This window comes from Xyrauchen texanus, chromosome 14 (assembly GCF_025860055.1).
Source record: "Xyrauchen texanus isolate HMW12.3.18 chromosome 14, RBS_HiC_50CHRs, whole genome shotgun sequence".
NCBI lineage: Eukaryota > Metazoa > Chordata > Actinopteri > Cypriniformes > Catostomidae > Xyrauchen > Xyrauchen texanus.
The window spans coordinates 15,373,856-15,393,276 of record NC_068289.1 but is presented as its reverse complement, the minus strand read 5'-3'; the positions used below and the strand labels follow the sequence as shown (position 1 = coordinate 15,393,276).

Genomic DNA, 19,421 nt, shown 5'->3' with positions numbered 1-19,421 from the left:
AGGCCAGTGCCCAGTTGCAAATAGAACCTTAATTGTAATTTTCCTTTAAGAACACCCTAAAGTTTCCCTTAAATTTGAGGGAGTTGCAGAAAATAACCATTTAGTGTTAAGTGGTTTTATAAGTAAACTGTCATAATCCCTTTCTGTTTCCCTTAAGTATTTATTTTTTACTTAAGAAAGCCCTTAAAACACATTATGTGTTGCATAGAGCCCTTAAGTTCCATTTTTCTAAGTAAACCTTAAGGTTACGTTAAGAGTTAAATGGTTTCTTAAAAACAAAATGGCTTAGTTTATAGAACCAATTGAAGATTACAGTAGGTCAAGGTGATTTTTTTCATGATAGAAAAACTATTGCTGGAGTACATATTTGAACATCACATAATATGAGAATTTGCCAACAAGCTGGAGGGTGATTTAATGGAAAATCCGCCTGTGTTTTCTCCAGAAATTAGTTTAAAAAAAAATCTTTATACAGTAATCACAAACGATTGGTGCAGCCTGAAAAGTGATGAGAAAAGTAACAGTTGTCACATGACAACACTCCCCTCGTGCATGTATTCACTGCTTCAGAAGAGGGTGGACAATAATTTACACATTAATAATGATTCTGAGAAAGTTTAATAGTCATTTAAATGAAAATAAAAACATAGTATAATGTAATTTCTATGTTGTAAAATTGCCCAAATATTGATCAGGACATTTCCGATCTTCTAAAAGTAGGTTGGGACATGTCGTATCCATGGTAACAGTATAATTTTATTTCTTTAAAATCTTGCTCACTGTAGTAAATCCGTTACCGGTTTCCCGTTGCAGAGAGAAGTGTCTAAGGGATTATATGCAATGTCCTGTCATTTCCTTAGGTAAGGGAAAAATCACACTTTAAGTGTTATACTTAAGGGAAAAACTTATGGTGTCTTATGCAACCAGGCACAGGATTTTTTATTCTTTTTGTACTTGAGCATTTATCATTTTTTTCCACTGAGGATAGAAAGTCATATTGGTTTGGAACTAAATGTGGTTGAGCAAATAATGAAAGAATTACAATTTTGGGGTAAACTATCCCTTTACAAAGTAGCGGTCTCCTGCGAGCCTGTAAACTCAAGCCTGTTCTCTGGATTGTGAATTTGTGTTTATGTCATTCATACAGGACAGCATCTTTGAGTAATGGGCTTCCTTTTTTCTCTGCCATGTGCCTTGTGTGTCCCCTCCCAAGCATGAAATTGGTGCTGGAGAGCACTTTATCTTGGCAAAGTTTCCTGTTGCTTCTTCTGCTGGGCAGACCCTCACTGTGCACACGTCCAGAGCTGATATCAACTTTCACATTCTGCTTCCTTATAATATGTCTCACACACTCTTGCTTTAATGGGTTCACTACAACATTGTTTAGATAACTGTAATATAATTAGATAGTGTGTATCTAGGAACACTGCACATTTAAAGATTTAGTTTACTTGTCTAGCTAGTGAGACAGAGGAGTATTTTGTTACCATGTCAGCTCTAGCCAGGAAAGGGGAGGAAAAATCCATTTGATCAGAGTTAAAGGCAGTTTGAAAGTGAAACATGCTCTGATATGAAGAGAAAATATTTTTTATGTTGTAGTTTTGTTAAAGTTTTGTTTGGACATAAAAATACTTTATCCTATCACAGGTTATTATGCAGAGTCAACAATGAAGCCATTGGCATGATAATTTCCTCAAAATTGTATACACTTGGTCCTTTGTTTGACCATCTCAACCAGCTCATTCAATGACATTATTCTGGGGCGGAGCTATATCTTTGAAGGTATCGATTTACTGTTGTCAGTTTAGAGAGTCCCATTAGCATGTAGCTAAGCTAACAACATAACACTCTAACAGGCCTAAAAATGCATCGCTCACACAAATATTGGGTAAAATAGTACATTTTTAATTCAATTTTATAGGGGTCATGACATGAGAAATAACATTTTCCTTAACTTTTGACATTTACGAGTTAATAGTTCTGTGAAAACATACAGCAAGTTTCAGAACTCAAAACTTCCTCCCCAATGCAAAAAGAGCATTTAATGAAACCAAGCTACAAAAACATCTCACTCTCTATTTTCACGACTTTTCTATGTCACACAGGGGCCTTTATTAATGCATGACTGCCTCCAAAGAAAGATCCTACTTTTACAACATCGCACCTTTGGCTCGCCTACTGTGCTCTGTTGGTAAGCTGAAGAGAGAGTAGGACAGATAAGCCTACTATTCCTGCACACCAAAGAGGACTTACACAGGACACCTTCTTGTGCCCATCGGGAGTTTTTATACATTTCTATTTTATTTTTTTTAAAACATGCACTGTTCAGATGTCTGACCATTGTCAGTGTTCTGCCTTTAAAGTACGCTGTGTGAAGTTATAAGTTATACGGCAACCTCATTCTGTTTCATTATGCTGTGCTGTATCTTGCTATTTTGAGCATAAACGTGTCCTGGATGCATTCTTGTGGTATTTCTAATTGTTGGTCTATGTAAACATGTACTATATGGTCGTCTTTGACTGTTTTGATGCATTTCTGGCAATGGCCGCCATGTTTTAAGAGTGGAAGTTGAACTTCAAAAAATGCATCTCGTTCTGCTCCATTCCACTGCTGCCGCTGACTGCAAGAGAAAAGTGACCCATCTTGTCTGTAAACGGACATAGGCAACACAGTCTCACTGAGAAATTGTACGCATTTGTACAAGTTGTCTAAATCGTATGAAATCGTACGAATTTGTATGATTTTTACAACTGCCAATCATGTGACTCTCCCTCGTCACCTTCTAAAATGCGACAATTACTTTCAATATGTTGAATGTATGTTAGGTGTAAACCCTGAAATATAGTTTTTGATGATGTGCATCATGTTATATAGTCCATTCCCTTAAGGACCATTGATTTAAACAAAGACTGCACATTCATAAGACGTTGGTAGTGTAAATGGACTGTATGCAGTGAATTAGAAGAACTGAAAATGACATTCCTCTGTGCATTAACTGCTTCTTTGATGAATCTCAGGCATATTTCTATGACAGTGACATCCTCTTTTATACGCATGGAAAATATGATTCTCGTCAGAATTTGGATGATAATGCTATTAAATAAATGTTTTGTTAAAAAAAAATATATATATATTATTAATGAGAGAGTGCAACTAAAATCCATCTTCCAAACCATGTCTTTACCCAATAAACCTAGAATAATGATTTATATTTTAGAGCTGTCATTCGCACATGCGTGTTGACATCATATCCATACACAGAAAAAATAAGCTCTGGCTACTCTAGCGCATGTATGGTGTGGGAGAAGCATGAAGCTGAAAGTGTTGTCACAACAAACGTGAAAAATTGACCATGGATCATTCAAAATGGCAAACCTCCAGGGAATCAGAACAGAGCAGATACTACAAGCAAAAAGGGAAAGCGACAGAGTAAAACCTGAATCAACATCGGCTTGGCTTTTCAGAGGTTTACAACTCTGAGATTTGAAAGAATTTAAAAGTGACCCTGAGAAGACTTTCTGTTACTCAACATGTATGATATTTTAATTATATTGTTTATGTATAGTTGTGTAATCACACACACACACACACACACACACACGCACACACATCTGTGTGTGATTAGTTAAATACAATAATTATACTGTAATCGGTACAGAACATTTCACTTGCTAGCACACGTGTGTATTTTTCTTTATAAAGAAAATAAGTATAAATAAATCCTTTAGTATAGGACTTGGCTTGCCAAGGACATGGGAGTTTGAAATTAGGTTGAACACTGGTTGGCAAAAGTTACAATCTATAAATTTTAGAGTTTAGAGTTACTACTGTGATCTATTTGGCCAGAATTTCCTGCAGTTATAAAAACTTTACAACTAGCAATCGTTATGTCTAATGTTAACGATCATTGCCTAACATTTGTAAAATCATTTATTTCAAAACATCAATTTTTCCAATCAGTAAAAAAACAGCATAATATATAGCACATACCTGCTCAGATGACAAGTTTTTGGACATGTTTTTGTCTTTTCCTTTCTTTCGTTATTTATTTGTCCATTCGCTCTGATAAGATGTCCAGTATTCATGTGTACACAGGTGCCTTGAACCACATTCAACAACGCAGAGGAGCAGAGCCGAAACACAACCAAAAATATTTTCTTTCGCAAGATGCATGCAGTTTTATTTTTTAACCACTTGAGGGCCAAAAGTTACATAGTGTAGCTTTAAGTAATTAATATGAATAATTTTCATCTACTGACACACAAATCATGGCTAGTATAAACAGTGATTGTATCGGCACATTTCACTTCTTATTAAATTAATTTATTGAAACACAAAAAAATTTGTTTAATTTTTGCTATTTGTTCCGTCTGCCCCTTTTGCATTGACATAAAAATCACTCTACAACAACTGGTGGAAAATTACTAGTCAAAATGAAATCATAAATAAAATTGTACATATACACGAATAATAATACATATAAACGTAACAATACAAATAATAGATATATAGCTGCAAACAGCAATTAACAGCGTTAAAGCTATTAAGGTTCTTTATGAAATCAATATTAAGTAATAATTAGACAGGCCAAGCCGCTGCTCCTTTGCGTTGAAAGGAGTCAGTTGAGGTGGTTTGGGCATCTGGTAAGGATGCCCCCTGGCCGCCTCCCTAGGGAGGTGTTTCAGGCACGTCCAGCTGGGAGGAGGCCTCGGGGAAGACCCAGGACTAGGTGGAGAGATTACATCTCCACACTGGCCTGGGAACGCCTCGGGGTCCCCCAGTCAGTGTTGGTTAATGTGGCTCGGGATAGGGAAGTTTGGGGCCCCCTGCTGGAGCAGCTGCCCCCGCGACCCGACTTCGGATAAGCGGTTGAAGATGGATGGATGGATGGATTAGCAACTAAAACAACGATAAAGTGCCTTCATTTTTCAGAACCATCATGTTAGGTAACACAGACATATGGCATTTTTTACATTCATGACTTTTATAGCGCCACCAAGAGGCAGAGGAGTGTCCTCAGATCGACGTCCTTCATAAAATCTCATTCCGTTCAAGCGTTATAACCATTTAAGTAAATGTGGCCACGGCCACTTTGAACGTTTTGGCGTACTGTTGCAACGATTAATCAAAAGTTCAAACTGTTTTTGAATAATTATTGGTATTGGGACTTCAGAGAATCTCTCTTCACTGGTTTGGTTCTGAACAGGTTTTTTTTTAACAAACGATTTGATAGACACCAATGCTTCTTGAGGCAAAGTTGTTCAGAATGAGGAAATCTATCATATGGTATGAATAACGTATGTCTGGGTGAAACAAAGCGGTATATACAATGAATTACATGCATGAAAAACCTGATAGTGCCTCCCGGTGGCCAATTTTTTTGGGACAAGAGACAAATAGGCCTACCACGTTTTGTTCTGATCTGACTTTTCTAACCCTATCTAAAAAGTGCTAAAAGTTGACGTGTTGATGGCGGCCATGTTTCTCAAAAACCTTGATGGCACCTCAGAAAAAACACAGCATGCAAAATTTTAAGTTGATTGGACCAAGGGTTCCATAGTTAGAGCCTTTTTAAAGTTTTGAATTATTATAGCACCACCAAGAGGCAGAGGGGCACAATTTGTGTGTGTGTGTGTGTGTCCTCAGAATGTCCTCATATGTGTATCATATATCATTCCGTTCATGAGTCATAACCATTTTAGTAAAAGTGGCCACACCCATGCAAGTTTTGTCTTACCGTTTGATGATGAATCGAAATTTAAAATTTCCTTTGATAATTTTTCATATTGGCACTCTGAACTAGTTTGGTTCAGATCAGCAGAACGACCTAGGAATAGTTCTTTAATTATTATCATAATTTTTTTTTGGTTCACTGTAGTCCCTCCCTTTGGCTGATCGGGGCGAATCCATGAGTACTACCTTTCCCCAAAGTTTCATGTCTCTAGGCCTTACGATTTGGTCTGCAAAATCAGTTTTAGGACCTCTAGCAAGTTTAACACAAATCTCATAATTTTTTGTTTCAACAAATGGCTTCAACAACGATTGAAGGGATATAATTTGATGGTCTTTACTTTCAGAATTTATTACCACCTGCTCATGAAATCTCCAAATTGCAAATGCAGGAACTGAATTTGGACTGTACGCTGAGTTAATATGTGGTATTGAAACGTCTTAGCACAACGACCAAATTCTTAGGAAAATAGCTAACTGTGCTTTGTGCCACTTCATTTACATACAATACACCCTCAGTAAATACGCCTGCACCCACAGTAGCGCAAACACAACCACCCACGGTTATACACAAAATTAGCATGAATAGCACACTGTCATATTGCGTTACGCTGTGCTTCGCGCACTCACGAAAATAGAGCCCTATGACTGTTTTGGTGAAACAAAATTTATAAGTGCACCCTAGGGAAAATAATAATAATAAAAGAGTACTTTGTGACCCCTTTAACATTTAAAAAATCAAATACTTTTAAGCATATAATGTATTATACTGTATGTATTATCAGCATTACTCTCTGCAATATGGGACTGTCTTTTCCACAAAGTATACACACGATGCTGTCTTTGAATTTGGCCTAAAAAAGGTATCTTTGAAGGCATTATAATCATGCTATATACCTTTTGGGAGAAACTAGAGTGTGCCTATGATGCCATTGCCTACAATACATAGACTGCTCAATAGGTTTCAGAACAGAGCCTAAATTAAAAGACCTAGTAAGCAACCTAACTGTCTACAAAGTCAGCTATCTTCTAAGACAGCATCCTAACTGTGATTAAAATTTGTAATAAAATTAATTGCAATAAATCACATATACAATTATTTGCAGAGGATGGACCACAAATAACAATAATAAAAAATTGAATGATTAAATAATTATAGTTTCTAGCAAGCCTGAGTTTGGTTTGTTCTCTGTAGAGCTGGAGTTTCTCTTACTGCCTCCTACAGAAAACAGGTGGTACTTCAAGCTTGAATTGCTCATATGGTAGGAATATTCCTTATTACGGTCCGGGGACATGATTAATTGCGTTTCGTTTTTTATCAAATTAATTGCTCTAAATTAACACGTTAAACCGTCAGCCATAATATATATTACTTAAATGAATGTATATCTTATATGCCCCCCCATCTGTAAAGTACATGTAATTCGGCCTTAGTATTTGGCAAAACAAGTATGACAGTGCAGCATAATATTGTTTCGAAAAGCCTTCGCATCAGGGGTGCACCTATGATGCCTAAAAATCCTGTCTTGGAAGGCAGCTCACTTGGTGTGGGAATAGTCGTGGTTAGTTCTGTGCTCAGTGCTCAGTGCTGTGTGAATATTTCCTAACTTTCTGTATGACTTGTCTGTGTTTCTACAGACGAGCGTGAAGGAAGGGCTACTTCTCAAACAGACCAGCTCCTTCCAGCGCTGGAAAAAGCGCTATTTCAAATTGCGAGGACGGACACTCTACTATGCCAAGGATGCCAAGGTAAGTTTATTACCATACAGGCTTATCCTTCAATTTAATATTTCAACACACTAAAATTCAAAACTTATGTGCAATCGCCTTATAGGGATAGTTAATAAAATTCTGTCATAATGTACTCACCCTCATGGTGTTTCAAACCCGTTTGACTTCTTTTTTCTTTTGTGGAACACAAAATTGGATGTTAAGCAGAATGTTAGTCTCAGGCACCATTCACTTTCATTGCATCTTTTTTTTTTTGTGCAGTGAAAGTTAATGGTGATTTAGGCTGTCAGTCTCTAACATGCTGCCTCCTTTTGTGTTGCGTGGACAAAATAAAGTAAAATTAACTTGGAACAACACAAGGGTGAGTAAATGAATACAGAATTGTAATTTTTAGGTGAGCTAGTTCTTTACATTAAGTAAAATTAAAGTGGTGCAACAGTGACAACCTACAGTGAAAAGTTTATTGCACTCTATTGATGTATTTGAATTTAAAGTGATAGTTCACCCAAAAATGAAAATATTCTCATTTTTTACTCACCCTCATGCCATCCCAGATGTGTATGACTTTCTTTCTTCTGCTGAACACAAAAAAAGATTTTTAGAAGAATATTTCAGCTCTTTAGGTCCATACATGCAAGTGAATGGTGACCAAAACTTCGAAGCTCCAAAAAGCACAAAAAGGCAGCATAAAAGCGATCCATCAGACTCCAGTGGTTTAATGTGTTCTGAAGCGATCCAATCGGGTTTGGGTCAAAACAGACCAAAATATAAATCCTTTTCTACCATAAATCTTGACATCAGCAGTCTCCTTGGCAATTACGATTTCAAGCTTGATTACACTTCCTAGTGCCATCTAGCACTTTGCGGATGTATCAAGCTTGAAATCATGATCATGCCAAGAGGCTGCAATGACAAGATATACTATGAATAAGGAGTTACATTTTGGTGTGTTCTCATCCAAAATCAATTAGATCGCTTGTGAAGACATGGATTAAACCACTGGAGTCTTATGGATTACTTATATGCTAACTTTATGTGCTTTCTGGAGCTTCAAAGCTTCATCTGGGATGGCAAAAGTGAGAGTAAACGATGAGAGAATTTTCATTTTTGGGTGAACTACTTTAATTACTGATGACGAAATTCAAGTTGAAACTCTGAAACACAAAATCCAGTAGAAATGCCAGAAATTACTGTGACATTTAAATGGAAACAAAAATGTTGATATTATATAATGGCATACCCTAAAACAATATCAAAACAACTTTGCATAAAGATAAGAAAATTGATTTTATTTTTTATTATTTAGTAATTATTATTATTATATTTAAAAAAAAATAGACTTAAAAACAAAATAAAAATTGCATATCAGCTATTGACATTTAAACATAACTGGAATTTGTATCAACCGTAAAGGAACAATGTTGGCCGATCTCTACTGTCTTATCACTCTATGTGTGTGTGGTTGCACTATGGCAGGCGGGTGGCGTTTTGGCCCGCTGGCAATATCGGGTCTCTCGTAGCCGCGTGTGCTGGAGGGTCCTTTCCGTCTGCTGGACCCGAGCACGTCATTCGCCGACCTCTCTTGGTGCCAGTGGATCAGCAGAAGGCCTGGTGGCAATTCGGGTCAGCAACAGCAGCGACTGTTTTGGTGGCAGCAGACGCCCACCTCTCTTTATCTATAAAGCCTTCATCAATGACATTAGCGACTTCCCATCAGCCTGCCTGGCATTGCTTGAGGTGTCTGTTCTCCTCATTGGGCATGAATTGGGAACTGCAGTGGGCGAGAACAGTTTTGCTGTCGTGGAGCTGAAGCAACATCACATCATTGCTGCATCTGCTTGTCTGTTTAGGTATATGAAGAGGAGGATGGAGTGTCCCGGAGACATGCCTTGTATTTCATTGTCCATGTCTGATGGGAGATGCTTTACCAGCGCTTCCACCAGTATGTTTCTGTGTGCCATAAAGCGAGCCTTCCATTGAGTGTGTTAGCCTCCATTCATATGTTCTCCACCCATTCAGTAGCACTTCTTGTGGTTAAGGATGGCATTCAGACATTGATTCCATGGTTTAAACAAAATAGGAGAGGAAGAGTGGATGCTTAAAGTGTCATGAAATTCCCCAATTCAGTGTGGGTCAGTTTTCACCACAGTGTTGAACAATGCTAATACATTAGTTGTGAAGGTTGTAGACAGTGGAAGGTCTTTTTTATTTCCTCAAGTTCTGCAGTCTGTTTTTTTTTTTTACTTTATCGGTGTTGAAAGTATCAAATGCACTTTATATGAATGTGCTTTTGCCTTTTTATCTTTGCAATGATAAATTATTTTGCCTATTTTGCCTAAAAAAATTATTTTGCCTATTGCCTATTATCTGCAATGTTGATTCACAAATGAAAGTGATTTGTTCTGTTAAATGAGTTATAAGAGTTCAAGTTCATCCAAAAATGAAAATTCTGTTCATCATTTACTCACCCTAATGTCGCTCCAAACCCATATGAATTATTCTTCCATGGACACACAGAGAGTTTTTTTGAAAGTCTTCAGCTTTTTGCAATACAATGAAAGTGAATTGTGATGGCAGTGAATAGAAATCTGTCACACAAATCGATCATACGTCTTGAGAAGACATGGAATATTGTGCAATGTGAGTCATAACGACAACATTTACTTTGGTTTATGTTTTTTTTTTTTACAGCCAAGTCTCAATTTACATTCATTATATTGGAAAAAGCCTTGTGAATACTTAAATTAGTTTTATTCTTTTGTGTTCCATGGAAGAAATAAAGTCATATGGGTTTAGAGCAACACCAGAGTGAGTAAATATTGATAGAATTTTCATTTTTGGGTGAACTATTCGTTTAACACACTGAAGCTAACTCCACACTAATGATTTCCGTTTAAAAAAATTATGCCTCTCATTCCCACTGGAACGAGTGGTTTCCTCCAACCACCATGGAAAAATTTGAAAACGCTTTCCATAAACACATACTTTGGAAAACAATGACATTGAGCTAGTTTACATGGACACCAGAAAGTCCGGATAGCGGCGTTACCGTTTACATGCATTGTGTTCAAAGCTTTCTCTTTACTCCAGTATACATGTGGCCTGGTCAGTAAGCAACTTTCTCCACAGCAACGTTATTTCTCTGTGACACTTGTATAAATAACAAACAAGGGATCCCTGGAAGCTATTATTTTTGCTATTTTATTTTCTGTTTCCTTACTTTACTTCCAGATTTACCAGAGTTGTTTTCTTAATTTTCAATCTTGATCTGCAGTTGAATTGCACTGCAATAGTGAGGTTTCCCTCTTATTTAAAACTCCGGGATTCCCCCGATGCACTTGAGAGCATATACGCAGACGTGGGGCAGTAGACAGTAGTCGATATTTTTAATTGGTGTGTATAAAGGGGTATGTTTTATAGTGTACTTGCTTTCCCCTGAAATGATGTGTGGCTTGTAAACGTGATCATTGCAAAACTGAAAACGGAGTTTTCAAATGAAAACTGATTAGTATAGATGTGGCCTAAGAGTAAGGATGGATGGAAGGTGTGTGATACTGAGACTATCAGTGTCAGACCATGTCTTAAGTGACCTTGTCTACATCTCCATAAATCTAGAAACTCTCACGTAATAAAAGGTTGTTGCACTCAAACAATTCAAAGGTGTTGATCATTAATGGAAAAACTATTTCTCTGTCAACATGAACCATGCAAACTAACACTAGTGATTCATGTTTCTGTATGGTATTTACTTACTGTTTAAAGCAGTAATGGAGCGCAACTGTGCATGTCCACTTTTTCAGTCGTTTTGGTTTTGGAAGTATTTTTCCCATAATTATTTTTCAATAAAGATTTAATAAAATCATTCATAAAAGAGTTCTAAGCCATACACCAAACAATCCAGCTCCGATATGGGTCACACCATTACAAACTTTAAACATGCCTCACATGTTTTTTTGGGGGGTTTTTTATGACGTTGTAATAACCCAAACTGATAGCTTTAACAAGAGCATATACTATCAACTAAAGTAATTGTTCATCCAAAAATGAAAATGATCTCATAATTTACTCACCCTCGTGCCATCCCAGATGTGTATGACGTTCTTTCTTCTGCAGAACACAAATGAAGATTTTTAGGAGAATATCTCAGCTCTGTTAGTCCTCACAATGCAAGTGAATGGTGACCAAAAATTTGAAGTTCCAAAAAGCACATAAAGGCAGCATAAAACTAATCCATACGACACCAGTGGTTTAATATATGTTTTCAGAAGTGATATGATTGGATCAGATTAATAATTAAGCAATTAAGCAGGGAGGAGAGAGAAAGAAATGGAGGGATAAAGGAAAGGAAATTAATAAATAAATCATATTTGCACAACAGCACAGTAGGTGGCAATATGCACAAAAAATGGAAAATCGACTAAAAACAAAACAAAAGAAGACCTCTCGTGAACATGCATAGAAGAGCTGGTGAAAGTGGAGATTTATAGTAAAAAAGGACTTCAAATTTAACTGTTTCTCACCCACACCAATCATATAAGTTCAGAAGACATGGATTTAACCACTGGAGTCATATGGATTACTTTGATGTGGCCTATATGTGCTTTTTGTTGCTTCAAAGTTCTGGCCACCATTCACTTGCATTGTATGGACCTACAGAGCTGAAATATTCTTCTGAAAATCTTCATTGGTGTTCAGCAGAAGAAAGAAAGTCATCCGCATCTGGGATGGCATGAGGGTGAGTAAATGATGAGAGAATATTCCAATTTGGGTGTTTTTGAAAGTTTTTAAGTTTTTTTAAAAATCAGTTTGCCTATGGAAATTTTTGTTTCCCAAACCAGACTTTTGCAATCTTTTATGTAACAGTGCATTCTCGTAGGATATGGCCATGGAGTCTCATGAATAATTATGAGTCACTGCTGATGAAGAAGAGTATTATACTGCTGTGCAAAGACAAAACGCAGTAACTACAAATTTTCTCAAAACTAAATTATAACCAAATTCATGTCTCTTAGTCCTGTGAAAAACAGATTTGACTCAGCTATGCTCAGATCCATGTACATACTCGATGTATTCAGATTGTTATCATGTGTCTATTTAAAACACATTTGGTTGGATAGTCTGTAGCTTTGGAGCTGCCATATTGTGATGCAAGCTATTTCTGCATAGCTCCTAAATTAAATTCAAGAGTGGCACAAGCGTGTGGGTGACAAAGAGAGCTGACAGTTTTGGCAGAGACCTCACAGGCAGAAACGGGGTAGTTGGTGGCCCTAAGTTCTCAAATAAGGGGGGTTGTGCTTGTATTTGCATGAAACTCTGCTCTGTGACAGAATCCGCAAACCCAGCTCAGGGGCCTGCACTTAATGCTGTACACCAGCCATGTCTGCAGATCATAAACATGATGTCACACTGACAGCCATCATTTATTTAACCTAGTAACAGATTAAGTACCATAACCTGGTCACCTTTATTTATTATATTGAAACTAAATGGAAAGGTCTTGGGAAGCTTTTTTCTGTTTTAATCCTTATAATCCGTCTTATTGTAATTCATTTAATACATGGAAATAATTATGACTTGGGCTGAGTGGTATGACGTACAGTATATACCATGTGGCAGAAGAAATATTGAATGTCAACCAGTAGAGATTTTGCTATTCCATTTATATTGAGATCGCTATATTTATGCAGGATATGCAGAATATCAGTGGAAAGGACTGCTTTATGCTATTTACACGAGAAACCTGGAGTAATGTGAAATCACAGAGCAGGATGGGTCATGTTATGTCTTTGCAAAGTGTTTAGTCGCCTTGATGTGTTTTCTAGTTCTCCTGAAAGGGATCTTTCACCGATCACTTATGTGAACGGCATCACGACTCAAGCCTTAGGGTCCTTCTCTCTGAATTGATAGTAGGAGGAGGGACATAATGCACCCAATGTCTGCAATTAATTTTGTGATCCATATAATGTACATCAACGCATAGGATAAGGAATATCTCAATAAGCTCATTTTTCTGTCATTTCAATTGAAAATAGTGTGCATAAGGTGTTCCTTTTCATCTCCTTTGATGTAAATAAAAGCAAATGCACTGCAAAAAAAATCATTTTCTTAATCAGCAATTTGTCTTGTAAAAGTATCTAAACATCTTTTAAAGTTTTCAGAGAATATATCTTAATTTAAAGGGATAGTTCACCCCAAAATAAAACAATTATTTCATAATTTACTCACCCTCATGTCATCCCAGATGTGTATGACTTTCTTCTTCTGCTGAACACAAATTCATATTTTTAAAAGAATATTTAAGCTCAGGAGGTCCATACAGTGCAAGTGAATGGTGACCAAAACTTTGAAGCTCCAAAAAGCACAGAAATGGAGCATAAAGTTAATCAGTAAGACTCCAGTGTTTTAATCCATGTCTTCTGAAGTGATCTAATTGATTTTGGATGAGAACACACCAAAATGTAACTCCTTTTACACCATAAATCTTGACATCTGAAGTCTGCTTAGTGATCATGATTTCCATTTCCTTTGCACAAGCTTCAGGCGCTAAGAAGTGCAAGTGAGCTTTAAATCATGATCGTGCCTAGAGACTGCAATGACAAGATGTACAGTGAATGAGGAGTTACATTTTGGTCTGTTCTTACCCCAAACCAATTGGATCACTTCTGAAGAGATGGATTAAACCACTGGAGTCTTATGGATTACTTTTATGCTGACTTTATGTGCTTTTTGGAGCTTCAAAGTTTTGGTCACCAATCAGTTGCATAGCTGCATATTCTTTTATAAATATGAATTTGTGTTCAGCAGAAGAAAGAAATTCATACACATCTGGCATGGCATGAGGGTGAGTAAATGATGAGCGATTTTTAATTGTTGGGTGAACTATCTCTTTAAATTTATTTTTTCTCACCTCATTGGCATAAATCTAACAAAAAGTTTAATGCTTAAACAAGAAATATCAATTTGTCAAGGGGTAAAATGAAGAAAAATAAACTTGATTCAAGATATATTCTTTGAAAAAAAGTTTTAGGCAATTTTGCTTTTTAAGGACTTTTTGTTTGAATCCTGATTAAGAAAAATATTTGTTAGTGTGCTGTTTTGGCACTGTAATCACCCATGTTTACCGTTCTTCTCTGTCTTCCTGTTCACAGTCTCTCATTTTCGATGAGGTGGATCTTTCAGATGCCAGTGTCGCCGAATCAAGCACAAAGAATGTCAACAACAGTTTTACGGTAAGAGGACATTTGGATGGATTACAACATCAACAAAGGGGAAAATACAACAGATGCTTAGTTTGGGATTCACCCAGCTGTCTTTATATAAATCACAGTTCACAACTTCACTGGGTTATATCGTCCTGGAGCACATGAAGGTAAAGGTATTTCCCGCTCTGTCCATAACGGAGGGGCTTGAGCACAGGATTGGGCTATCTGACTAAAACAAGATATAGAAAGACAATTTTGAAATAATATTTGGGATAGGCGTTATGAAATATAATGTGGATAGGGGCAGGAGGATCACCAGTGCGAGCGGGACAGCCGCTTGTATGTTCTTGGGATATGATTGGCAGGCCTAGATGAACAAGCTCCTCCCAACTTAAAAGTGAACATTTTGTCATCATTTATTCATGTTGTGTTGTTCCAACCCTGTGTTATTTTCCTCACTTTACACACTTTATTTTTAAACATGCAACACTTCGATCGGTTATTTGACATGCAGCTTTTGCCAACAATTACTTTAAACCTGCCATGAATTGCCTTCTCAAACATATTTTTATTAAACCAGTTAACTTGTTTACCATATGAAGCACATGTTTAGGTTAACTGATCAGATTTAAATTCACTTTTCATTTACTCACCCTCACGTCGTTCCAAACCTAAATTACTTTATATCTTCTGTGTAGAACAAAAGATGTTAGGGAGAAAGTTAAGGCTCTGATATACTTCCGGAGAAGTTATTCTGCATTCTTCGTTCAGTGGTTAAAGTAAGTTTGAAACTGCCGAGCAATGGTATACTGTATACAAACATTCAGACATCTGCCACACCGCTGTAGGAGGTGTTTAAAAGTACATTTTAAGACGAGGACGCTCAGTAAAACATTAACTAATGTGACATTAAACTGTGTTAATGAATTTATGCCTCATTCTAGGAGTAGAATTCACATGAGGTCAGTAAAATAAGCTGTTTTACCCACTAGATGATGATTTAAAAGTAATATATATATGCAGTAGAATAGTTGTAATTTGTATTGTTTACATTGTGAATTCATGATGTGCCAACAAACTACGCAGCCATAATATGCGCTGATTACACTCTGTTATTGTAATTTATGATGACACTGATACTACTACAAAGATGAGTGTGTAAATGTGTTAATGTGCAGAATAAAAACAAAAGAATGATATCTAATCAAAAATCATCTTTACTTTGGGCAGATGTGTAAATGGATTTCACTGCAGATGGCACATGAGTGCCCCTTCACTCATGTGAATGGGCACTTCCTAGTATTTGAGTAGATATGATTCCTTTTATAGTCTAATTGAACAACAACAACAAAATTGCACAACTTGTTCTTCTAAAATGTCTCTATGAGAACGATCGTACAGATGTAGGTACATTTGCACCAGCTCTCTAATAACAGCATGCTGGTGTGTTCATGTTGACTGATCTTGATTGACTGAACAACATAAACAGAATTAGCTGCCTCAAGGTAGGTGGAGCTCTAGGATGCACCTTCTGATAATGTGGACCAATGGCAGTAAGAAGGTATTTAGCAGTCGGTAAAAATATTTCCTAAAATTTCGCCCAGACTAGCTGTTACGAACCACCGAAGCGAATGCAAAAACAGATTATTTTTTGCCAGATTTTGTCTAAATGATGTCACACCTGTTTGCTCTTCGATTTCATATGAAGTATGTCGGGGCATTTAATCTCAGTCACCATTCACTTTCATTTAATGGAAAAAACTAAAATGCAATGAAATTTGTGTTCCAAGGAAGCAACATGAGAGTGAGTAAATGATGGCAGAATTTTTTTTATTTTGAGTGAAATATCCCTTTAATATTTGAAACTAAGAAATCACACACAACTCTTAAATGTGCAAACCAATTATTACCTAAATTACACACTGAAAAAAATGGGAACATGCAATTGTTAGCTTAAAGATCTTTTTCTACTCGATTAACAGTAACCTTACTTTTGCTGCTGCAAACTAATTGGTCGTGTTAAATAATATGTTTTGACTTGAATTAAACCAGTTAATTTATATGTTACCACAAAAAGCACATTTTTTAGGTGAAGTGACAATTTCTTTTTACAGTTTAGTAAAATTCATAGTAATAATGTTGTTGTGCTTTTCCAAGCTAGAGTCTGAAATGAGCGAATGTGTGTTTGTGAGAACATGTAAACAAACTGAAGTTGTCAGCTGAGATTAAACCTGCCGAGGAGCAGTCATTGTGCTCCTGTCTTTCTATAAACTGCATGCTGTCTCCCCAGGCATGGCTATAAATAGAAAGCGGAGGACAAAGAAAGCTCAGAGGAGAACGTGTGGTTATTTTTAGCAACCCAGATCTTACTGCTCCACTGAGCATGTTTTGGATGATTTGGCATATTGTTTAACAGTGGAATGGGTGAGCAGACTCATGTGGACTGTGTGCAACGCACGTGCGAGCTGCCACACTCCGCCTTGTTTAAGAGACGCTTTTCCGCTTAAAGAAATCTTACACTGCCAGAAAATACAACGGATGCTCATTATACTTATAAAAATAATCCCACTGTAAAACGTGCACTGATTTAAGATAAATCTGACAAAATTTTGTGAATTTTAAGCTTTGTTCAGTCTGCCACTAAAAATCAGATTTTTTGCATGTCCAGATGTGTTTTTTGATAGTCTGGACAGCAAAACACCACATGAAATTCGATTTTTCAGAATCTGATTCAAACCACATAGGGAGGTGGTTTCAAACGCGATTGAAATCTGATTTTATCAGATGCGTCTCAGTCCGGACACTCTGGCTGCAGATTTCAAATGGTCTTTTGCGTTACTCTTAACACGACACACAAAGATGATGTCAAAAATCGGAGACTGCAGCACGGAACATCAAAATATTTACCAGTCTCCTCCGTCGCACAAGAAAAACTCAGCGATGGAGGAGACTGGTAAATATTGTGATGTTCCGTTCTGCAGTCACCGATTTCGACGTGTTTTGCACCACGACTGGACAGGGTGCTTATTTGTAGAGTGAGATGATGCGCCTCCATTTTCCCCGCATCTGTTTTGAAAGCATCGTCACGTGGGTACGCCTATGTCATTACCATAGCAACCCATGCAGATATGTTGGTTATGTCTTAATGCGCAAATCTGATTTCACCACGTGTAATTATTAGTGCCTGAAAAAATCTGATTTGAGAAAAATCCGAACCACGTCTGAACATAGCCTTAGATTAAAACAAGAAAAAAATCTGCCAATGGGGTGAGCCAAATAAACCTGTTTTCCCTTTAAATTAAGTTTATTTTTCTTACCCCATTGGCAAACAGTTTTTTTTTTGTTTGTTTGTTTTAAGCATAAATGTCACTAAATTTGATTATATTTCTCACAAAACAAGACTTGCAATCAAGTATATAAATCACGTTTTAATATTTTTGTTTTTAAATGCATGTCTTGAAAAAATATTTTTGCTGTGTGCACATGTTACCTTAAGGACCTGTTTCTACTGGATCTTACCCTTAAAATGTGCTTTGTTGGTGTAACCTAATGTATTCAGGTTGATTGAGAGGTGTTAAATAATATTTCTGACTTGAATAAACCAGTAAATTTATGTTACCACATAAAAAAACAACAACTTTATTTTTAAGCGCATAAATTATTTTTCTGATGACATTTTTTTCAGGAGATCTGCAGATTTGAGTAAAAACAGAACATTTCTGATCCTTCAAAACATATGATGCCTACAGTAATTTTGCACATTTAAACGTAATTTAAATTTGAATGTCGTTGGGTTTGCAGGTCAAAAATATGTTGCCATTGTGCAAACTGAAAGATTTAAAAAGGTGACATTTATTGTGCAATTTCTTTATATGCAGCCTTGAGTCTTATTCGAGCTGTCAAACCACAAAAAGACATACTTGTTACTGAAAAATTGCCTATACATGATGTAACTTCTAGCCTGGGCTGAAGTCAATAATGTCTGTTCCTTGGTAATGATTTCGGTCGAATTTAATGGAAAACTACACACTTCACCTTTTAATTGAATTCTCTGTGGGAGCTTGCTAATTGTTCTTTTAAATGTTCTCCAGAGGTTCTTGTAGCTTTTTCTGTTGCTCGAAGCTAATTCTGTTGCTTATAGATTACCATTTCATGTCTCAGGAGACTAAATTGAGTTCTCAGTTTTATTTAACCCTTGCACTGTCTTCCTCATTAGCTACAACTCCTTGTGTTCCCGTGTCCTTTGCTGCATTCATCATGTCAGAATCAAACAAAACTTCAGAGCTTGTCTAGGAAACCAAAGGTTTTGTGTTTGTGCATGTGTGTATAAGTGTGTACACATGTCCGAGGAATCTATGGGCCTCATTCTTGAAACAAGACCAGAACGAATTGGTACGAACAAACATTTACACCTACTCATGACCACATTTAAATAGTGCGTAAGACATCCGGACATGTTGTGCTCTTTCAGACAAACTGTAATGATATGTTTTGATAGAAGTGAAATTAAACAAGTAATGAAAACAGTAACTAACAATCAAATGAGTGAAATTAACCTTAAAAAACCAACATTAATTAGTAAAAAAAAAGAAAAAAGCTATGTTTTTCTTTTAAACCATAGCCTATACTTATTTACAAATGTTTCTTTACTGCTTAAATAATTTTTTTCAAAGTCACATATTTTCCCCAACTCTGCTTTGTCATTTCTCCAGCAGAAGTGCTCGAGTTTTCTTGAAAAAATGTACATGACTGGTTGG

The 19,421-nt window shown here is 36.6% G+C and overlaps 1 protein-coding gene across 1 annotated transcript in view; it reads left to right on the top strand.

Moving 5' to 3' along the window:
- LOC127655345 (diacylglycerol kinase eta-like) overlaps positions 1 to 19,421 on the top strand; it is a 129,786-nt gene that overhangs the window by 38,399 nt on the left and 71,966 nt on the right. The window contains exons 3-5 of the mRNA XM_052143110.1: positions 7,370 to 7,480; positions 8,939 to 9,085; positions 14,611 to 14,691. Of these exons, the coding sequence (XP_051999070.1) occupies positions 7,370 to 7,480; positions 8,939 to 9,085; positions 14,611 to 14,691 (339 nt within the window). The remainder of the gene's footprint in view (positions 1 to 7,369; positions 7,481 to 8,938; positions 9,086 to 14,610; positions 14,692 to 19,421) is intronic.